Source organism: Parasteatoda tepidariorum, chromosome 1 (assembly GCF_982258835.1).
Source record: "Parasteatoda tepidariorum strain Cologne lab strain chromosome 1, Ptep-v5.0, whole genome shotgun sequence".
Classification (NCBI taxonomy): domain Eukaryota; kingdom Metazoa; phylum Arthropoda; class Arachnida; order Araneae; family Theridiidae; genus Parasteatoda; species Parasteatoda tepidariorum.
In genome coordinates, this window is record NC_141755.1 from 6,914,303 (window position 1) to 6,938,942 (window position 24,640).

The window sequence follows — 24,640 nt, forward strand, 5'->3', positions numbered from 1 at the left end:
CAATTTGTCTAAATATGAAATAAAATATTTATTCTAATATAAAAGTTTTCAGCTCCGAATAGAGAAAAATATAAGATTAAAAGCATTAAACTAATCAAAGAAAATAATAAAAGAGTTTAATTAGAAATTTTACTTTGTATTTCATGTACAATCTAATTCCATAAATTACTAGGAAGTTTAAATTGTACACACAAAGAGACTAGTAGAAAAGCTTTCGAAATTTAAACAAAAAATACTTAAATAAAAGAGAAAGCAATTAGAATTTTTACTTTGTACTAAATGTAGATTGAAACTAATGACGAACTTATAATTAAAATATCTTACTTTTATTTGTGATAGAAATTGCAATTTATGCAACTTTTTATGAGGTAAATTTATGCAACTATTATAGGTCAATGTATATTTAATAATTTTTATACAGAAAACCAGTATCTTAAAAAGTAGCAGTTAAAAATATTTTACTTTACAAATAAAAGAACCATAATCATTTTATGGACATTAAGAAAATTACAATGCCCATCCATAAAAAATGTAATTTTCTTTAAAATAGTAAGTGCATTTAAAACTATATCTTTTAGCCAGCTGCAAATTAAATATATACAATCTAGATAAAGGTAAAAACAGTTGAAATTTTACAAGAAAGGTTCACGATGCTAAATCTTTGCACCACAGCCAGCTGTTAGCCTTGGCCGTCTGAGCAGTTTATTCCATACCAATGCATAACATGCGCTAATTTACTGCACTAATTTACTCCTATACAACTTATCCACTTCTATGTTATGTTTTCTAAATTTGTTGCACTAAATCAAACTAATTCTACGCTTTAATATACTAGTAAAATAAAGTATTTCCAATAAAGCAACTATTTTTAAATAAAAAGAAGATAAACAAGTACTTAATGATTATATTAAATATACCTTAATTTATTTTCTAAATAGTACATAATTTGTATTCATTTTATGTATAGTAACAGAATTATATAATTTTATTAAAAATTAACACTAAAACTACTATACACTATTTTATATTTAAATACTAAAAATATTTCATAGAATTTAATTATTCATCAAACATATAAGAATATACAAATAATTTGGTTTTTAAGCATTCCTATGTAATTTAAAAAACACAACTTCTTATGTACCATATTTTTTATTTAAATATATATATTTAAAGGAAACATTTTAGAACAAGATAAATATTGGGTTTTAGTAATCAAGAGGTAAAGATATTCAAAATCTTCAGAATATACAGAAATGATATCGACATTTAAAGAGAACTAAAACAAAACCGAAAGTTTACTCAACTGTTCCTTGGCGCTAAAGTATCTCGCCAAGGAAGCCAACAAAGCTTTGCAGCTATTTCAGCTAAAAATAGAATATATATTGAAATATACTTAAACATTATAAGTTTAAAGTTTAAGAAACAATAAAAACTTATGTTAAATGCAAAAAAAGTGAGCAAAAACGAGCGTAATTGATTATTAAAGCAAATAAAACATGATTATCAGAGCATGACTGAGTATCGGAAAAATTTTAAAATCAATTTTAAAATAGAAAAAGTGAAAAAAAATGTCGCCCTTTCTTGTAAAAAGTTATCGGACAGTCCCTAGAAAACTTCTCCGTGCAGCAAAATGCTCAGGACTTTTGTACCATTCTTATTTCTGAATTAAAAAGACAGACAGTTAATTGCATCAGACGATCGCAATGCTAAACGAATGGACGGGAATCGAAGCGGTCTCAGTGAACGGCAAGTTTGGGCTACAGTCACGTGACTTTATCTTGTCCACGGGTCGGGGGTTATTCTACTCTCTCTACCCAGTATTTCAACTCTATGGCAGCGCTCCCTAGTGAAGAAAACACCATCCATACAACTGAAAAGAAGAGGAGAGGGAAGGGTCAATGGCATGGAACCGGTCTTCTTCTCAAATGGTATATTCAGGCACTATTGCCATCGCGAATATTAAATCTGTTCACGCATCGCCTCGTAAGCATACATAAGCGAAAGAACTCACCGGAAGTTTTTTAAATTTCTTCCGGTTTTAGAAAGCTTGCTATGGCTTACTTTCGGTGAGCCATCCAAACGATCTCATTATAAACGAACGGGAACCTGGTAGGTGAGTTTTAAACAGGGATATATACTTCACCAATTAAGTTCTCGTTCACATCACCGAGTTTGCGTAAGTGAATTTTCTACATCCAGTATGATTAATTTTAATTCATAACCGTCGTTGAACAGCAGACCCAATTTTTGGGTTTACGACTACTACTAATGTTCAATTCCCTAGCCTTGTAATTTTGAACTCAATCCAGAAGACAATAGGAACTCCTGGATCAAATTTTGGGAGTTTCCTTCGTGGAGTATTTTTTATGGAACTAATCCGCATTTGCGTTACATGGAGAGGAATATCACGAGAACCTCCCATGGTTAGCCAGACTTCAAAGATATTCTAACCCATGATCAGTCTACAAACGTCAGCACTGTTGTCGGTGCATGCCGGATGCTGATTCATATCGGCCAGCCTTCGCTGGGATTCGAACCTGGTTCACCTCATTGGAAGGCGAACACTCTATCCACTAAGCCATCACGGCTCAGTAGGATTGATTGGAAAATTTTCACTGCATGCCATTTGCTTTAGCGAGCATTTATTCGATTCCCGCACATGAAGTTTCTGTACTTTCGCACGCGCGTCTAAGACAATTAAATGCAGTATGAATTGCTCCTAATGTAGCTTAAAGGCGATTTTAAGTGCATGCGATATTTTCGTATGAGAGCTGTTGTTGTTGTTCATTTACGTCACACTAGAGCTGCACAATGGGCTATTGGCGACGCTCGCATAAGAGCCATAATTTGATGAATTTTTCGCGGGAAAATATTTTTCGCTCGTCTGGTTTTCTTTTGCAAGCGAAATAATTGCAGTCAATAAAAATGCTCATAAATACGACGTTGAAGGAAAAAAAACAGAAAAGAAAAGAAACCAAAACCAAACCACTGACCACTCTTTCTGCAATTCTCGGCTATCTTGGTTAAGTTCATTCCTTTACTTGTGTTTTTACCCGTAATATATAAAATGGCAACAGCATTATAACACAGCGAAAAGCGAACGAAATTGCATATTTTGAATGTTTTAAATGAAAAGAAATGTGTAATCCACATAAATTGCGTATAAACTGCGATAGAATGATGATTTAGTTGTATATACGAAACATTCTGTTCGGAAAATTGAATTTTTCGTACCATTATCATTGTTGACTTGTTTATCAGTGAACTCAGTGCCACTATCAAGTTAACGTGATTGGCTGAAACATGTATTTACGCGAATTTCGTTATCTTTATACGGTCTTTCACGGCACTATTTAGATCCATGATTATTATAAAAAACGTGATTAAATATCTTCATTCCATTCTTGTTCTCTCTCCATTGCACTTGGTTTATTCTTCTCTCAAAACAATTATGTCTAGTGGCGATGATTGTAAACGTGACGGCTTGAGTGCCGAAGAATTATTTGGTGCCGGTGATGGATTGACCTATAAGTAATTAATTATTTCATTAGCTAAATACATAATAATTGAGGTAAAATTGGCAGTATATGAAAAATTGAAAGTACTTGTGTTTATTGGTCCGGCTGAACGTCATAGAAAGCAATTTTTTTGTTAAATTTACAGAGGATTATTAACTTAGAAAGCATTCTTGTTAATTATTTTATTAGACAGTTTTTTTGATCGCTGGATATTATAGATTCGATATTGGAATTTAATTAATGCTATATTACCCTTATTTTAGTTCATTGGAGTTGGTATGAATTTTGATTTATTGGATTAATACGCATTCATTAATTTTATCTCAATTATGACAATTTTTCTATTTTGATTTTCTTAATGAAAAACTATATTAGCGCTATCTGTTTTTAAAAATTTTCAAGTATGTTATTAGGATATATAAATTAAACAAGAATATTTTTAGCATATTTTCAATTGCATAAAGCAAGTTAGAATATGATGGTTTTGCAGTTATATGTGCAATAGGCATAAGTTTTATGATTCAATTTAGTTACTCTTATTGGAAGTATATTTGTTATGTTTGTATTAGTTTTGTTTTAGTGGAATAAATATGTTTATTTAAATTGTAATTAAATTTATCTTTTTGTGGATAGTTAGTCTAGATAATTGCAAGTAATCATAACATATATTTTTTCTTCTTATCCTGGCATTGCATGCTTGCATTTGGCAATTTTATTTTCTAAAGTAATCAAGCACATAGGCTTTCATAAATTAGGTGTTTCTGTTCGAGCGTAGGAGTTCATTTTTTCTCTTAATTAAATCTCATTCTTTTTATGAAGTAAAAAAAAAAAAAAAAATTAAGCTCTTACATAATAGGTACATCATTTTGGTACAGGCAACATTTTTATAATCATGCTAAGACTGTACCGAACCTTATGTTAAGATTTTACCCACATTTTTATTTAATACATAAAAATTTGTCACTGTGCCTTATTGGGAGATATTTGTGTATTATGATTTGCCACTCCAACTACAATCGCCAAGCCACAAAATCAGTTTTAAGCAAGAAAATTTTTTTTTTTGAGGTTTGCCTGTGGGTGGTTATGAGTACCCTTCGAGTTGGTCCCATTGTCTAATATTTTTTTTAGTTTCTCACGGGCCAGGAAGTTGCTAAGACCTGGCGATTATTCTGCCACAAATCACGACCCCCCTCCCTATAACATAAAATTAGGCACATACTAGTTAACATTGAAATTTTTTGATCCTGCAAATGCACAATAAAATATCAGCATGTGATTGTGTTTATTCATAACATAATGAATTCTATACTGTTGTTTTCAAAAATATTTGAAACTACTGAATGGTAACTGAAGCTCTTTAGGTTTTTCAATGTTCAACTAATACAATTCCATGCTCCTGTTAGCCATGGTAGATGCAATCTTTTGATTAGTAGATTAATTGCTATTTCAAGTGTCTTGAAAGTATGAATTTTGTCTAAAATTCAATTGAGCATTTTTTCAGGAAGATAATTTTATTTTTCACTGGAAGGTGAAGGAAAAAAGTTAAACTATTAGTTAAAGCTAAAACTGTTTGTTATTATAATGATAAAACTTCTTAGAAAGCTTTCCAGCAAATACTTTCCATTCTAGTAAATAGTATAAATCTTTCTGCTAAAATTCTGTATTTAATTAGTTTTATACAGACACATTTTAGGTATTTTCATGATAGGTATTGTGTAAGTCTAACTTTACAAGTAAATATTTTTTTGTATCTATTAAAGAATAAAAACTTTTTATTAAGGGTATTGATAATAATCTGTACCCTTTAGGGTAAGAGTGAAACTCTCTATCTTGATAAAAAAAAAAATTCTTTTATATCCATATTTCTAATAATGAAAATAGTCTGACCCACCCTTGGAGGTCACTAAATTAAAAAAAAAATTTTTTTTAGAACTTATGTAAATTTTTAAAATAAATTATAGAAGATATCTGCTGCCGCCGTAAAAAAAACCTGACTTTTTTTCAAAATTTACTGTGAAAATCAATAGATCTTACTTCAAAAATAAAATAATTATAATTTGTCATTTAAGCAAAAATCTTGAGGAAAAAATGAAAAATGAACTTGATATAATTATTGGAATTAACTTTATGACTTGTTTTGAATGCACCTTTTGTTAGGATGGAAAAATAAAAAATCTGTTCTTATTGGTAATTGGGGTTCATGAAATCCGACAAATATTTTTTTCATAACTTGAGAAAGTAATTAAATTTTCTTAAGTAAACTGTAGATAAATTATGTTAATGTATTATTTTAAGACATAAAAACTTTTTTTTTTATGTATACTTTATTTAATCATATCTGTGAAACAAATTAGAATAAAATTTTTATAACTGCATTCGGTCTTAGAAATTTTTTTACTCACTTATGCAGCATAAGTCAGAATTTGCAAAAAATGACTTTAATGGAGAAATTAAGACTCACATTTTTTAGTCGCTTCATGCAAAGAAAAAAATGAAGAAAGAAGTTTTGAGCTTAAAAACCCCCTTTTTTTTCTGGCCATTTTGGTGAACCCTACTTTATAAAGCCCCACATATAATTAAATTGTCTTTAACATTGAAAACATTTTCCATTTGTCAATACATATAATCTTTCTTTTTTTTAGTGATTTCTTGATACTACCTGGCTATATTGATTTTTCTGGTGATGAAGTGGTAAGTGTGTTATAATTTTATTTTGTTTTATTGTTTGAGAAATTAAATTATATATTACTTAGTTAAATATGTATATTGTGGCCCTAGCTAGATCTCGGGGAGTTTAAAATGTGGAAAAGCTTAGTGCCAAATATTTTATTAATATACATATAGCACACGGACAAACAAACATAAGTTTAATTAATTAAGAAAAGGAGAAATAAAGAAGGTCAATTTGGTTCGAAGTCTGAACATCCACTGTCTAGTATGTGGTGGCGCTGTGGTAGCTTGATTGCTACAATATTGATATATGCCTTGCTTTTAAAGGTTTCATAGTTTTAGTTATTAATTTACCTTAAAACATGTTACTGCATAAGTCAAATTTTTTATATTTCTTCAAATTTGGTTCTCTTAACTTTTATATAAAAAAAAAAATATCCTATTAATATTTTGATTTTTTTTTTAATTATATGCAATAATTTGAATATTGCATATAATTATAAAATTTCAAATCTGAATTGTATATAATGTTATTTTTTTGTTTTCTTTTATAGAATCTGACTTCTCGTTTGACTAAAAAAATAACTTTAGAAGCACCTCTTGCCTCTTCTCCTATGGATACTGTCACTGAGTCAGAAATGGCCGTAGCAATGGCAGTAAGCTTCTAATTATGTTTTCAATATTTACTCTCTTATACCTTCATCTTTTTTTATGTATTTTCTGAAAGACTGAGCACACTCTGTTAAAAGATATTTTTCTTTTAGATCTTTGAATTATTAATATGTCTTTATTGTATTAACTACAGAGTCCAGTAAGAAACTCCATTTGTAGTTCTAATATAAAGCTATGCATAAAAGAATTTTTGAATTAAATACTGCACCTAATGTTAACATTTTCTGTTAAAAATTATAAAATTTTCCAAATTGTGCCCATTTGAACCATATTTAATAAAAGCATTATGCTCAATTGTCTAGTTTTTGTCATTAGCTAATGGCAGAACATTAAATTACTGCAAACAAAACTCTCAAAAAAGGAAGACTTACAAAATTAACTATATTTTATATATTTAACATGACTCCAAAAACTGCTTTGTAGTTAAATAAAAATTGAGAGTTTTAGAAAAAGATTCTTAGTGACGTTTTCAATTACACATTGAATAAGGATTTTATTTCCAATTGCAGGCCACAAAAACTATAAATTATGACATATATATGAATTTCATTGTAAGTATAAAAGAGCAGAGTGTGATTACACAGTTGGCTGGTGTAAACTAACCCTTATTGCTTGAATAGAAAAAATTAGTAATAGCATATCATACTTAAATTTAGATTTTCAAAACAAATATACAACGTTCGATGTTAAATTTTTATAAATTATTATAGTGTGGCAGTTGGATCCATGGTTAAAACTAAAAAACTTGATAACATTTTAAATAGAATAATAAATTCTACCATTTAAATCAGAGATACTACTTCTCAAAATAGGCCAATTTTGTCCATGTTATTCTGAAAGTGTATTAAATGTCAAATAACTGAAAAACATTCTTGAATATTTGTCCATGAGTGTAAACATTTAGCTTAAAATTATGTGTTGCGGTTAAGTACCATCTAATTGTTTATAATATCAATGATCTGTTTCTTAGACTTCATTTAATTTTTACATTTTTTAAATTATAAGAAAGTATTGTAAATTATGTATTCTAATGATTCCAAGTGAGTGGCTACTTATAATTTTAACAGCCACTTATATTGATATAAAATTGCTGTATGTTTAAATACTAAATTTTCATTGCATTGTTGGTAATGTAGCTATTAACAGCAATGGCTTATATACTTGGTGACTTATTTACTTTTATTCTTTAAATATCACTTTTAAAATTATTTCTTTATGAATAATGTTTTATATTTTGTAGCTACAAGGTGGTATTGGTATCATTCATCACAACTGCACCCCAGAATTTCAAGCTAGTGAAGTTATGAAAGTTAAGGTATGAAAAGTTTCCTAATGTGATAAATTGGTTTACTGATTTCTGATTTTTTTTCATCTAAACTTTTGTTAGTAGGTTAAAGTTGATTTTACCTTAATTTCTGTGTACTACAAATTTTGATTATTTTGAGCTTTTATTAATGATCCATTTTTCCAAAACTCTTCAAGAGCAACAAGCATGCAGTTCTTTTATTTATGTATTTTTAAAAAAAATTTCTAGTTTTCAATTCCTTGTTTTTTAATCAAAATTAATCATAAATAGCAATATATTTTATAGTTTCATTTTTGATTTCTCATTTGTGTTAATTTTTTCATCTAGAAATACAAGCATGGTTTTATCCGGGATCCTATTGTTTTAAGTCCCAAACATCGCCTCAGGGATGTTTTTGATGTAAAAAAGACTAGAGGTTTTGCTGGTGTGCCCATTACAGAAAATGGAGAACTTGGTGGAAAACTTGTGGGGATAGTAACATCAAGAGATATTGATTTCTTAGGTGAAGAGATGTATGATACTCTTCTTTCTGAGGTAAATTGTTACATCAAACTAATCATACATTTTCTAAATCAATTGAAAGTTCCTGAAATTTAAAGCTTCTAATATCTACTCCATACTTTCATTATTTTTAATATTAATTAAGCTATCATAGTGCATTATCTAATAACATTTCTATTTAGAGCAAGGAGCCCACCCCAGCCCAGAAAACCCAATTCGATTTTTCAGATTGGACCTATCCCAGAAAAACTCAATGAGTTTTTTCACACTTTGTTATTTCCAATCAATTTTCTTTGCAATTATCAAACCAAATTGTTCTTCGAAACTATCAACTGCTCGTTTTATAAATTTAACGTAATAACTTATTATACAAAATTATATGAAGTAAAACATATTTCAGTTATCTAATTTTTACAAAGTTATGAACAAATGAGCTATATAAATGAAAAAATAAGGTTTCTGATTAACAAAAACATATTGCTAAATTAACAAATATGTATACACATAATACACAGTTTATTTGGTTACATATATCCAATATTTCAAAAGGAAGTAAGATTTTTTCCGATAGAATATAGAAAAAATTTTCAGCTTTAAAAAACAATTTTTTTATTGAGTATGTTAAAATATTCGATCAAAGTAGCCTTATTTTATATTAAGATCTCGATTATAGACCATACTTGCAAATCTGCCTTTGCAAAAAAATCTATTTTTAAATATAAAGTTTTGAATATTGAACCCAGAATTTGGCAAAAATCATAATGTAGAATATCAGTTGGAAGCTAAAGCATCTCATCTAATTATTTCTTAAGTTTTTTATTCTGATCACCCTTATCATTTTCATACATATAATTATTCTCAATGAAATGGAACAGCAATTTTATTTTTCTCAGAATTATTAAAGGACATCTTGCAGCATGTTAAGTTTTCAATTTGAGCAGTGTGACTTTTATTTTATTTTTTAAATTTTCTGTCAGGCAATAGCAAAATTAATGATGAGTCATCTGATGGCTCAATATAAAATTAGCCTTTAAGTAAAATATGCCAGGAGTAAAAATTATAAAAGAAAATGCGTCATAGAATTTGTAAGATAAGACTGTTTCACATTTAAGTTTCAACATTTTTTAAAATTTCTTTTGATGCTATTATGTATATTAGGTTGTGCGTGTATATATATATATATATATATATATATATATATATATATATATATATATATATATATATATATATATATATATATATATAAATAAACTGCTGTTTGTAGAAAATGCAACACCATGAAAGAATCATCAGAATCAAATGAAATTTAATGCAGAAACGACTTGTACTGATACAAATAAATGATGAAATTTTCAAAACAAAAGAAACAAATTAAGCGTCCGAAATCAGTATTTGGTGCAGCCACCACGCGCTGCAATAAGTGCTGCTATACGACGTGGCATGGAGTCAAACAGATGTTGAATATCTGCTTGAGGAAGAGAATTCCATATCGCTTGTATGCGCAACCAAAGTTCGTCTTTGGAAACTGCAGGACGCGGATCACGAGTGAGACGCCGACCAACCATATCCCACACGTGCTCAATAGGCGACATATCCGGCGAATAAGCAGGCCAAGGAAGAAGTTGCATGCGTTGTGCTGAACAGAAGTCTCTAACAGTCCGCGCAACATGTGGGCGTGCATTATCCTGCTGAAAGATAGCTCCAGGGATGCCTTGAAGGAAAGGAACGACTTCGGGCTGTAGCACTTCACGGACGTATCTGTTGCTATTGAGATTACCCTCAATTCGTATCAAATTGGATCGTCCATGATACGAAATCGCACTCCAGACCATAACTCCGGGTGTTCGACCACTATGTCGTTCAATAATACACTCAGGAAGGCAGCGTTGACCGGCATAACGTCTAACACGAACACGGCCATCATGGGTCCACAAATTGAAGCGTGATTCATCTGAAAAGACAACTTGGTGCCAATCAGCTCGCCAGTCTCTGTGCTCAAGAGCCCACTGCCGACGCAGCCGTCGATGATCCGCCGTGAGGGGAATCCTGTATAATGGCACCCTTGCACGCAATCCACTGCGCAGCAGACGACGACGAATTGACGAAGCCGACAATTGTACACCTGTAGCAGTAGACCAATGTGCTGCCAGCTGCCTGGAGGAAGCTGTGCGATCATTCACCGCCATGCGGAGCAGGTGTCGATCATCGCGCTCTGACGTCACCTTCTGTCGTCCAGTGCCTGTTTTTCGAGTTGTTCGGTGCTCGTCGGTCCACTGCTTCCAAACTCGCATCACTGTGGAACTGTTCCGCTGCATACGAGCTGCTATTGCGCGATAGGAAAATCCTCCTTCTCGAAGGCCGATTATCCTCCCTCGTTCAAACTCCGTAAGTTGCTTGAATTTCTTATTCTTCCGTCGTGGAGGCATACTCAGGTCTCACTAAACGTTTGCCACTAACAAATAATCATAGACTATTTTCAACGTCCCGCTACAGCACTTTATTTATACGCTTTCAGCATCAATTCAGAGGGCGCTGCGCGCGCCACGCACGCGCGATGGCTCTGAAACTTTATTAATTTGCATAATATCCTATAATTGACATTTGCTGCGAATTTCATTTGATTCTGATGATTCCTTCATGGTGTTGCATTTTCTACAAACAGCAGTTTATATATATAATTTCTTTTGTACATTTGGTTTCAACTTGTGTATTAATATGCTTTTTTTCGTTCTCTTTATTAGGTAATGACCAAGAGGGACGATTTAGTCTGTGCCAAATCTGGTGTAACTTTAAAAGAAGCTAATGAAATACTTCAAAGAAGTAAAAAAGGTAATTTTCTATGTCCTATGTTTTGTCAGAAGATATATATTCATTTTAACTTAATTATTTTGATATCAACGTTAGTAGTCTTAATTTTTGCTTCAATTTTAACTTAAGACTTTTTTTCAATTAGAAAATTACATTGCTAGCATTTGTAACATCTTTTTTGATTTTATCTTGTATAAAAAATATTCAAATTTAAGCATTGTAATTTCTTTCCTGATAATATATTTATTAAAATTACTCTTAGGTACCCAGCAGTATGAATAAATTATAAGCACATTTCAATTTTATATGTTTGTAATTTTGATCTTTTTTAAAATGTCCTAAAAGTCAGTGTTGCTTTTTAACATGTGAAGTATTGGTGTGTAACAATAAAATAAAGAAAGTATTGCAATGCTATTAATAATTGTTCTTATTTTTACTTTTTAAGAGCTGAAAAACAGTGCTATTTTTTGATTTTTTTTTCTTCCTCTTTTTACATACTTAATCTTTTATTTTGATACAAAGTATTGTAACTGTTTGATAGATTGAGCTTATAACATAATCGAAAAATTTTCAAATTTCTCGGTTAGACGAAATTTGAAAATATTTTTACTAAGAAAATATTTTTACTACAAAGAAAATATTTTTACTAAGAAATTATTTAAATTTTAACAGACTGTATGTTTTTTTTTTTAAAACTAAAACTTAGGTTTTTTTTTTTTTAATCTGTAGCGTTATTCTTTTTTTTGTCATCAAAAAAAAAAAAAAAAAAAAAAAATGAGCAAAAGCATTATTAAAATGCTATTCCTTAAATCAAAGAGCTATTGTTTATGCATTCAAATGTTTTGTTTAAATTTTTTTTCAACCCAACGTTTGTAAATTCATTTCCTATCAAAAAATTTATCTATTATCAAATTAACAAATATAAGTTATTCGAAAATAGGTTTTTTAATTCATAATACTGTACATAATCAGATTTTTGTAAAAATAAAAAAATTCTAATTGTGTATTATTGAAAAATTAAAATGTGAACAATTTAGCTATAGAATTAAACAGTATTATGGGTAATGAAAATCTGACTTACATTTTCTGTAACTTTTCTTTTAAAAAATAGCTGTTGTGGTTGTGAAATAGTTTTATTTTCCCTTCAAATGTTTAAATAAACCTTTTAAAATGTTTAAATGTACCTTTAAATAAAATTGAGATTTATGTAAAAAAAATAAATGTTTTTTAGATGTCATTTTGGAAAATAAAAAAATTCTTAGTTTCCTAAGCTATTATGTAATTTACATCACTGGAAAAAAACAAATTTGAATATTTTTTATTATTTCTCTTCTGCTCACTTTATGTGTATCTATGAGTCACCTTATTGTTTTACCATTTCAGGTAAATTACCTATCATTAATGACAAGGGTGAATTAATTTCTTTGATGGCCAGAACTGATCTTAAAAAAAGTAGAAGTTTTCCTCATGCATCTAAGGATGAAAATAAACAATTGTTGGTTGGTGCAGCTATTGGAACTAGGGAACATGACAAGGAAAGGTTAAGACTTCTTGTTCAAGCAGGTGTCGATGTTATAGTTCTGGTATGTTTACTCTTTTAATTAATTTTGCCTTGTTTTACATTATATTCTACTGTTAAAGTATATATTTGTAAAAACACTTTTAAAAGAATAGTCTTTAAGAGAAATTTAGCCTGTCATTATTTTTAACTCAATAATTTCAATTTTCACGATATTTGTGCAAACACTTAACAGTTCCCTTCTTTAATGCTGGAAATCTTACATTACTTTTTGAGTGATCTGTATTTTTAAGAAAATTTCATTCATCAATATTAATCTGTATGCACCGTTTCAGTTACTGATGTTTCATGACTTTTTTCATTCCCTGTCTATTGATATGAATTAGCAGCATTCAGTGCATTTTATTGTAATCCTGAACTACTCTAGTTTTATTAACTAATGATGTTCTTTTCATTATTCTTATTGTTTATATCAATATTTATTTTCTCATCTAAAATTTGTATAAACATACCTGATTATGACTATTCTTGTTATAATTAATATTGTTTTTAAAACTAGACATTAGTTTTAATTCTTTTAAAAATTTTAAAACTTTTAATTAATTATATCTTGTAAATGGATTAAAATATTTTAACCTCAACCCATTCATTACTTACATATGAGTCAGTTGTTGGGCATGTGTTTCACAAATCAAATTCGAGATTTATCTTTTTATGTAGTGCACTGCTCATATTAATCTATTATTTGTAATATTCCTGGTTCATAGAATTTCAACCATTCAAAAGATATTAAAACAAATAAAAATTGAAATGAAGTATAACAATTAATGCTTTCGTGCATAATGCAGATGAATTGTGGTGATGAAAATGTCTCTATAACATTTTCTAATGGTGTAATGTTATTCTGCCAAATAAAGTTAGTAAATAAAAATGACATACTTTTAATTCTTCCCCGCCTACAATTACTTGTTTCATTTGTAAAGTACAAATGTCTGTCTTGTAGTTAAATTTACCCTAAAATTGTAATAGCAAAACTTTTATTGTCTTTCTTTTTATTTAAACGCATTTTTTTTTCTTACTAAATTTTCAATGTGCTTTATTGGTAATGAATGTAAAAATTATTTCACAGGACTCATCTCAGGGCAACTCAATTTACCAAATTGATTTAATCAAATACATGAAAAAGAATTATCCTAATGTGGAAGTTATTGGTGGAAATGGTAATTTTATTCTACTTTTTCTTATTCTTTTTTATTTTACGATACTTACCAATTGTTTTGTCTCTTTTTATAAACCTTTTGTAAAATTATAAATTTAGTTATATCTATATATTTGTCTTACATAGTGCCAAAAATATGGGTATTTCTCTACATGGGCTACAATTGAGTCATTAGTATAGGCACTGGATTTTTATTGCCATTTTAAAAATTGGAAAATTCCCATCTATATGTATATATAACAAAATAAAATATGAGTGTCTGGGCAACCACTAAAAAAATACAAAATTTTATCTTGCATTTACAAAATTCGTCTGAAAGGTAAATGGTGACTGAATGTGCTATTTCTCGAAACTTATGAATTTTAACCGAAATATTTTTTTTTATTTTGCACCAAGAAACCAATTGCATTCAAATTAAGTGGATTTGAATTTTTTATTTATTTATTTTTTTTAAACACAAATTTCCCTCAATTTTTTTCATTCAATACAAAGCTTTTTACTTTTATTTGGGACAATGCTTTTTTTTTTTTTTTTTTTTACAAAAATAATTAGAAATAGGCAGGTTACAAAAAAAAGTCTTATCTGCACTAAATGAACTCTAAAACTAATGAAGACTGCATTTTTATCTAAGTATTTTATTCATAAGAATATTCAAATTTAAGTATTTTTCTGTGACTGCAGAAATATCTGTTTCGTAGTATTTTTTCCTCCTTAAAAATAAACTAGAAACTTTACTTGGAACTGCTTGAGTAAAGGAGGCACTTCATTTGATGAAGTCATCTGTATGAACAGTATGAAATTCTTGTAATTAGGCCCTTGAAATGTTTTTGAAATTAAAAAAATATATATACAATTTTCTTGAAATAGAATATTTTTCTGATTAGTGATTTCTTCCACCCACTTCCAAATTTGAGTTAATATTGAAAATTTTAAATTTTTGTTCCTTACAAATAGATTTAAATTGACAAATTTGGTTGAACTCATTTACTATGTCTTTCTGAAAACCAGCATCCTGTACAAGGAAACTTTTAATTGTGTGCAGGAATTATTTCTTTTCAAATTGTTTTTTTTTTTTTTTTTTTTTTTTTTTTGTTAGTAATCGTGAACAAAAACAAAACTTATTTAAATTGGGTATGATGAAAAAAAAGGGACACTAACTCTACAGAAGGTTTTTATGTTAGTATTTTTTGACATATGTAAGAAAAGAAAAAAATAATTATTAAAACAAAAAATAAAAATTCTATTTTTTTCCATGATTGTTTTGTGTGCTACTCGATTGATCTTGACTAAACAAAAATCAATTTATTGTTAATAAAGACTTGTTATATCTGAACAAAGTTTATTTATAATCATTCTTAGTAAAACTATTTTTTAAATCTTGCTGATTGTTAAAATTTTTAATAAATGAATTTTTGAAATTAGTTATCAAAGTGTTTTTTTTTTGTTATTTAATATTAAGCAAAAGTGTAGAGCTTAAATTAAATTTTACATAAATTTTTTCCTTTTCTGCAGTTTTAATAGGTATCTTTATAGTTTTTCTGTCTTAAAATTACTTCTTATAACATATTTAAGAAAGAACGAGAATAATGTATGTGCCAATCCTATCATTGTGCTTCCAACTTTTCATCTTATTTTAAAAACTTTAATTCTTCAATCAAACTAATAATAATTTTAAATTCAGTTGTTTCATATTAATATGTTTTGTTGCATTTCAGTGGTAACGACTGCTCAGGCTAAAAACTTAATTGATGCTGGAGTGGATGGTCTTAGAGTTGGTATGGGTAGTGGTTCCATTTGCATAACTCAGGAAGGTAAACATTCCATTTGTTATTTTTCTGTTAATAAAACATAGAATGAATTGTAAATTTTTAATATTTAATTATACTTGCTGGACAATTTATTTTTTTACTACTTATTTTTTAGTAATGGCTTGTGGACGACCACAAGCAACTGCTGTTTTTAAAGTTGCTCAGTATGCAAAGAAACATAATGTTCCCATTATTGCTGACGGAGGAATTAAATCCATTGGTCACATAATTAAAGCTTTAGCTTTGGGAGCTTCTACAGGTATAACTCATTTGTTACTAGTATGTTGTTATAAGTATGTTTAGCAAACCTTGGTTTTAATTTATTGAAGAAAGTTAAGAAAGGATTGTTTTTATCTTATTCGTAAAAAGAAAAAAATATTCCTTTCTTAGATGTGAAGTTTTTGTAGAAAGATTTTCTTTATGTTTGCCATATTCTTGTGTATTAAAATTAATTTTACTTACATTTTATTATAATTTACGATCTATGAGGCATTCTATATGAATGCCTCTAACCTCTATATGAGGTTAGGCTAAAATATGCTAAATGCGTCACAACAAAGTTTTTGCTAATTGTAAATAGGTTTTTCAGGTATTTTAATAAAAGTTTAGTTAGTATTTTTGTTTTTTTTAAGTGATTAGTAAAATTACAAAATGGAACATTGACTGAAAGAATTATGTATAAATTTTATATTATAGTGAGAAAAAAATATAGTAACAGCATTTATAATTTTCATCTCAATTTGAACATAAATTTTATTGTATCCAAACATAATACTATTAATGAACTTAATAAGCTGTGCTATTGATATAATTTATTTTGCATGTTTATTTTTTTTATTCTGCAATGTATATTCTGCTTCAAGGAGAATACACTATTAACTGTGCTATAGAAACTTCTGTCCGTGAGTCTTAACTCTGGTAATAGAAGTGAGAAATAATCTTTAGTTTTTCATTCGCTTCTTATTATTATTCTAAATTTAATAAATATGCTTTATTGTTCAAAAATTGCTGTTGGTAGTCTTTAATTAAATAGTTAAACTTTCCTTGCTGCACTCTTATTTTTCCACTAATAATGTCTAACAACCATTTGTGTGCAAAAGCAGATAAGTACTATCCTGAATCAGTTCAAAGTTGACATTTGGATTCTATGGCTTACCGATTATGAGCCCATCAGTGTATAAGTCAAGAAAAGAAATTATAGATCATACTCTTGGAAATAAAAAATATACCTCTTCTCTTTTTAGTAATAGTTTCACAGTGGGCAAAAGAAGCATAGACTCTTCAAACTCGTAATTAGAAGATTAAAAAATAATAGTGTTCCTTTCAGATTGTCCTTTTTATGTATTTCTTTTTCAATATTTTGATAATGCATTCCATTTTCAACTATTTATTTTTTAGTCATGATGGGTTCACTTGTTGCTGGTACAACAGAATCCCCTGGAGATTACTTCTATTCTGATGGGGTTCGTCTTAAGAAATTTAGAGGAATGGGGTCATTGGATGCTATGGATTCTAAGCAGGGTCAAGGAAGTAGAGATCGTTATTTTGCTGGGTAAAGTTTATTCTAACTTCGCTAACCCTGTTTTTTTTTTTTTTTTTTCAGAAAGAATTTTGATTGATCTAAGATATTATTTTTTTATAACCTTAAAGAGCTATCAGTTAATATAATTGTTGCTTTCTTGATTCCATGTAGAATTTATATTACATTTTTGTTTATATTATCTGTATTTTTTATTAACATGTTACTTATTTAGCTTGTAATTTTAAATTAAATGTTAAAATTTTTTTTTTTGCTTTGTATCATTATAATATTCAACGAATTGAAATATAAATTAAACATGCTAAAAAATTACTCTGTGCAAGTCTAAGTTATTAAATATTAATGTTGTAAACTGTGACTAGAAAAAGAAAAATATTGTGTATTTTGACTACTGTGGTGATTATTCCAGAAGCACATCAATGCGCATTATGGCTAGATAGAGTAAGAATTTTGAATATTTTGTGTCAAAAGATGAATGGTGTGCTGGTATTATTTTTTGGGAATTTAATGCTAGAAAATATATTATTTTACTAATTGATGTTTATCCAGAAACACTGACTAGTTAAGTGCAATTTAATTGAGGCAATATTTCACTGTATGCAAATTGATTGTATTGAACATTAACAATCTAAATGTCATATTATAGCGTTGTCACTTTTTCTAAAAAATACTCTTGTATTTATTTGATTTTTATTTAAATTGCTTTTAAATAAGTTATTAAATATGCATAAATTAACTTATAATTTTTTGTTGTAAATTTCAGTGATCAAGATAGAGTTAGAGTTGCACAAGGAGTATCTGGTACCATCCCAGATAAAGGCTCCATTCATAGATTTGTACCTTATCTAATTACTGGAATGAAAGCTAGCTTCCAAGACATTGGAGTTAGAAACGTAACTATTTTGAGGTACATACTTTTTGTATTCTATATTATTTCAGTTTGTTTTGATTGTTTGCTTTGAAATATTTTTTACTTTAATATTCTTTCAGAATTATTGCTACAATGATTGCTTGAAGTGCAATAAGGCAAATGCTAACTTTATTTTTTGAGGTCCTGACCTTTTTTTTTCTTTCAATTTTATGTTAATTATTGTAAGTTTTATTTAATTTTAACTCAGTTTACTTTTTTTTTTGTGAAAGAAAAGGTGATTCAAACTGTTATATTTTAAAAATAAATTTACCACAAAAAATGTAGGTACAATTTCCTTGTCCCTTCTCTTACAATCTGCATAATGAACTGAGTAAATGATAAAAGTAAAAGCTATCACCCTGTGTAATATATTGTAATGATCAGATTTTCACATGACAAGTGCAAATCTTAATAATTAGAGGGATTGACCTCAAATATGCTGATTGATTAGTGCCTTCATAATAATATAGATTTTGCAGTTCCACACTGTAATAGTTTTTACTCTATCGTTATATTGTTTCTTGTACCAGATTTAGTTTACGACACTGTCGATTAGCTTTTCTGTGATATGTAGCCTTTAGCATCGTATAGTAGATGATGCCTCTTCTGTTAATAAACTTTAAAACAGATGTATTTTAACTTATTAAACTGCTTAGCAGAAACAATCTTTATTTGATGCAAAATGAATGTTATAATGATTAATATCATGAAAAAAATGCTTCAATAAGCTGAATTTTTTTTCAGTTTTTTTTATTTTAAATTTTTATGAGAAAAAGTATGCAAATAAATAAACCGGAATAAAATTATCCATTGAAATTAAAACTGGGCTAACTTCAAATAATTGAAATATTCAAATAATAAAGAAAACATTGTTTTTTCCATTTTCATCTGTAAACTCTGAAAATGGAGAATTCTTTTTATTAATAATTTACGTAATTATCTTTTAATAATGGATATAAATATACTTAATTTTTTACTTAATTCTTTATTTAATATACTTAATTAACTAGTGCCCTATAAATTGATTCTCCTCTGTTTGTAAACTTTTGTATATAGCAACTTTCTATTCTGTATTATTCGTAGATTTCATTAATTAATGTTTACTTGCTTTATATGTCTTTTTTTTTCCATTTGTTTCATGGTATTGTGTTTTTCTTGCATGTAGAAGTGAAAACTGATAATCAAATTATACTAAAATAAAGATGGTGGATAAAATAATATAAATAATAAATTTTAGGTTTCTCTAGCAAAGCCAACTGAACCAATCTCAAAAACTGACAAAACCTTTTATTTGTTACTTGCATAAAGTAATCAGTTCTATTTCTATATACATTATACTTTTTATATCCGTTGTCGAACAGCCGACCCAGTTTTTGGTTTACGACTACTAATATTCAACTCCGTAGCCTTGTAATTTTGAACCAATCCAGAATACAAGGAAATTCATGGATCAGTACCCCCAGAGGTATTGATTTGTTATGGGAACATGGAGGACTTTGCGACTCGAGAGATTTAACTTGCATCAGTCACCATTTACTGCACTGGTGACAGTGTTCGGCTGGTTGGGATCGAACCCATGAACTCTTGGGCATGGCCCTAGTGTGCTACCAACCAGGCTATCCTGGCCATCATGTACATTATACTGTAAAGTATTCAAATTGGAAGGCTTTATGTCTAACTTTGTTATGGCAGAATGTTATTGGTTAAAGGAAGTAGAAACCTAAGTGCACCGGTAAAAGAGAAACTTTTTGAAATCTATTTAGGTGAACATATTCAGATAAGAGGTTTGAATAATCAAGTTTCATCAGTCTGAAATTTTTTTTGTTGTCATTGTTCAATATTAATTGTTAAAAGGTATCCTTTCAGTTTATAAAAATTGATATATTTTCTGTTTCCAGAGAACGCATGTACTTAGGGGAATTGAGGTTTGAAAAAAGGACAATTTCAGCTCAGAATGAAGGTGGTGTACATGGACTTCACTCGTAAGTGCTCTACTTTTTCTTCTATTTCATATATAAAACAAGGCAAAGATCAGATTATGTGAGAAATATTTTTAATAAATGTAGAGTTATTATTATACTTAATTGCATGCTGCATATTCTTTGCATATGTTTTTTTTAAGCATTTTTCAGATATTCTAAAATTGTTATACTTTAAAAAAATAAATGTGTATTTCTTTAGAAACTAAGAACATAGGTACTAACAACTTTTCAGGGATATAACACATAAATCCGAATTGAACCTCGTCGATTCCCTAAAATGATTTGAAAATCTCTAGTTGCTAATATCTATCTATATGTATAAAGTTGAAAATACCGAAAACAAGGAAAAAGAAATAAAGATTTTTTTTAAGGAGAAGAGAAAAAATTATTAAAAAATGTTTTGAAAAAATTGGTAAATTAAATAAGGAAAAGATATAATTCTGCCATTAGCTCATATGATTATATTCGGAAAAAAAATGGTGCTTTCTAAACTTGTATTAATATAGTCAAAGCCAAACATATAAATACTCACACTATTGTATTGATATGTAATGTTTTGGCTATATTGCTCACTCTATTGTATTGATATGTTTTGCTTTGGTTTTATTAATACTATATTAGAAAACACTTTTTTTCCAGATATAATCGTGTGAGCTGATGGCGAGAATATAACTTTACCTTATTTTATTTTTTTTTTCATTTTTTTTTAAATTTTAATATTTTTTAAAACTTTATTTTTCTTTAAAAAATCTTCCTCTTTTTCCTTCGTTTCTCTGCGTTTTTAACTTATTTTATGAGTTCTATGTACGTGCAGCTTATGTGCAATAAATAAAACTTATTCTTTTTTTATAATTTTCTTTGTTAATCTCTCTTTTTCTTTTATCCTTTTTGCGTTTATTGCTTTATATATTATTATAAACAAATATATATATATGTAGAAACAACTATTTACAAAAAAGTTATCTATAAGTGTTATTTACATGTAAGTGTTTTTAAAGTATACAATTTAAAAACATTCTGATAAAAAAAAATTTTAATGGAATAATTTCTTTACTGGAAGTTCACTTATAAGGAATCCACCCGAATTATTTTAATTTTAGGTCATTGATTCTATAGAAGAAAAAGTTTTTTAAAAAGTTAAGTTTTTTTATTAGTTAATTATTGCTGTAAACCGGTTCAAATTATGACCACAAGTCAAATATAATGAGGTATTTCTAAAATCAAAACATATAATTAGATTTATTAAAATTACGAAAGGGTAAATTACATCTGTGTCATAATATTCTAACAAAAGAGCTTTAATTATAACTCCCCTAAAAAATCTACTTAATTTAAATGATTTGCATTTCTTTTAGTGTTAAACTTATTCTTCGTGACTTTTCATATTAGTTAAGGTTAATTATCTTCTTATATTTAAGTATAAGAAAGCTTTGCATAGATTTTTTTTGGTGAGAAATATTTAAAATTTTATTTTTGAATTTACATAATAAACAAATTATTGTTTAATAATGTATCCGAAAACTGCTGTTTTATATCTCTAATTTTATTTAACTGCCTATTAACATGACACAATTCTAAGAAGACTCCCTTTGCGTACATTCCTTCCTTCCTATCTTATTACTAAAAAAATATTAATTTTGGAGGTAATTTTGTGTTATCCTCCTAACCTTTTAAAAAATAAGTCTGATATAAATTCATTTTTCTCTGATAATTTTAGTTATGAAAAACTTTAAACTAATTTTTATTAAAAAATGTGTAAAATTGTTTTTTTTTTTAATTTTTGAGTTTTGCTAAATTTTTGTATTCATTTTTCTCTTTTAATTTTAATTATGTGTTCAATTTTTCTTTCAGATTTGAGAAGAAATTATTTTAATGTGCATTTGCTGTGAAATCATACGAATCATTAAAGTGCTAAAATCATTTCTTTAAAGATAAAGCAACTACATATCACCTTGGAAGTTGCACTTGTTGTTCATTTCAATTTAGACTAATTTGTGTACAATTTTGTCACAAAAATCAATGTATTTGTTTTTTTTTTTATATATATATCAATGTGTCACAATTTGACCTAGATAATAATTTATAGAGTTATTACGACATATCTTGTATATGATGAATTGTTTTTATTTTAAATATTTGTTTGTTTTTTTATAATTATGAGCTTTACCTAAAGCTGTTGCTGTTCTCAGTACAGACTTAAAGAAATTCCAACTTTTTATAACTATAAAATAAATTTTATTTTCTGAAAAGTATATAAATATATAATAAAGTGTCAATGACTGTATTTAAAGAAGAAAAAAGCTGATACTTACACTGACTTCTCTTGTTTTCCAATAAAGAGGAAATTACAGCTGTAGAATTAAAAATAAACATTTTAAGATACGTAGACTGTAATTTTCATGAGCTTATTTTGTGATATTTATCAGTTTTTTTCCTTAAGTGTATTAACCAACTTAGGTTTGACTTTTCCATGCATTTTGTCACCTTGTGAAAAATTTAAAACCAGAATATTTGTAAATTATACTAATTTGCACTTTGTGATAAATAAAATCAATGTTTTTGTAAAATGGAGGCTTTTATTTTTATCCTTACTTTATTTTATTTGTTGGTTAGTTTAAAGCTAAAGAAAAATGGTTTGACTTTGGACAGTTGACCTTGCGAAGCTAAACACAGGTGGCACTAGGGGTTAAAATTGGCCGTAAGACTTCCGGATTGCTACTTATGAATGATTTTTACGTCTAGGCTTGATTATTAAACTTGTAGTTTTTGTAATATTACGCACTCTTTCAATTTTACTTTCAACGAACCCAATAACAAATTAATTCGGAAGACATTTAATCTTTACCTACTTTATAATGATTAGATTATTCCAAACAGCCTTTTAAAATTAAGTTAAATATAACTTATATTTTAAATCCTTTCACATTACAGAAATGGATAAATAAATGTTAAAGAATCAAATAAAACAGCAATTTCACTCAATTCAATAACAAAAGATTTTTTTTACCTTCTTTATAATGATTAGATTCTTCCAAACATCCATTAAAAATTGTAAGTTATAACTTATATTTTTAAATCCTTAAACATTTCATCCTCGAATAAGAAAGGACGAGTTTGTGTATTTCAATCTTATAACTTCAGAACCTGGGCCCTGATTTTAGACGATGGCCTTTAATAGCAAATTCAGCATGTAATTTCTTTCAGAAATTTTGATTGGTATCACTCGAGCAAGATGAGGGAAAAACGATTTTTCTCTTAGCGCAGCTAGAGGTCTAGATAACGTAAAATGCACAGCTTTATTCATTGTTGCAAATTACACTGTTTTTTTCAACAGTGAAATTTGTCGTCTCCTGTTGAATCAAAAATGAGCTTTATTGAACATTCTTAAATAATTATTTATTTTTGATTTATTAAGTCAAATGAAATAAAAGTAGATGTCATATGAGGACGACTTCACTGAATTAGTAATACGAATTTTAAAACTGTTTGAAAACACGTTTTTAATTTGTTTTTAGTAAGTTTTAAATTGCTGCAAATACAGTGCCTGCTGTTTAATGCTTAAACGGAATATCTACTTCTCCCTAGAAATAAGAGTATTTTCTTTGCTTTTGCTGCACTATGAGTATAAATATACATTAAGATACAGTAAAATAAATTAATAACTGTCAATTAAAAATCTTAATTATAATAAGTGTCATGATTTTAATGAGCATGGACCTAATGAGCATTGACCTATAATTGGATGTTTTGGCGTTTTTTTTTTAAATATCTATACGAAAACAAAGGTAATACCTATATGAATATTAGTCTTTGGTTCTGTTTGTCTCCACAAACATTCTGCAATTGACAAAAGTGTTAATATTTAAGTTGTACATAAAATGAGTTGCACATAAAATGAATTCCATTATGATGTATTTTGTTTCAAATATGCTTACTTAACCTATGGTTAAAGTTGATCTAAATTGTCAACTTAGTCAAAATTAATGCTGAAGATATGTTTTGATAACATTCTTATTTGAATAAAGGCCACTTCCTTGATGTTTTGACGACCATTTTTTTTTCTAATAAGTTATGCATATTCTCTGTCAAGGTCAAAGGTTATAGGCATGACAAACATTCTTGTTTTGTGTCTGCTCAGGGGGGGGAGGGGTAATTTCCTTACAAAACAATATAGCAATCTC

At 28.1% G+C, this 24,640-nt stretch overlaps 1 protein-coding gene across 1 annotated transcript; it reads left to right on the forward strand.

The window, feature by feature from the left end:
- Positions 1-3,060: 3,060 nt before the first annotated feature.
- On the forward strand, positions 3,061-23,026 carry ras (Inosine-5'-monophosphate dehydrogenase ras). Its single transcript, XM_043048747.3, has 14 exons — positions 3,061-3,534; positions 6,164-6,212; positions 6,746-6,847; positions 8,104-8,178; positions 8,497-8,703; positions 11,415-11,502; positions 12,865-13,064; positions 14,130-14,220; positions 15,935-16,030; positions 16,143-16,286; positions 17,426-17,579; positions 18,331-18,474; positions 20,376-20,459; positions 22,311-23,026. The coding sequence occupies exons 1-14, from the start codon at positions 3,365-3,367 to the stop codon at positions 22,330-22,332; spliced, it is 1,626 nt and encodes a 541-aa protein (XP_042904681.1). The 5' UTR covers positions 3,061-3,364; the 3' UTR covers positions 22,333-23,026.
- The last annotated feature ends 1,614 nt before the right edge of the window (positions 23,027-24,640 follow it).

Excerpts from the sequence above, each read along its gene's own strand:
- ras (XM_043048747.3), top strand. The coding sequence starts at position 3,365 with ATGATTATTATAAAAAACGTGATTAAATATCTTCATTCCATTCTTGTT. Across the intron at positions 16,287-17,425 it reads AGCTTTGGGAGCTTCTACAG|TCATGATGGGTTCACTTGTT; the intron begins GTATAACTCATT and ends TTTATTTTTTAG. Across the intron at positions 18,475-20,375 it reads AGAAACGTAACTATTTTGAG|AGAACGCATGTACTTAGGGG; the intron begins GTACATACTTTT and ends TTCTGTTTCCAG.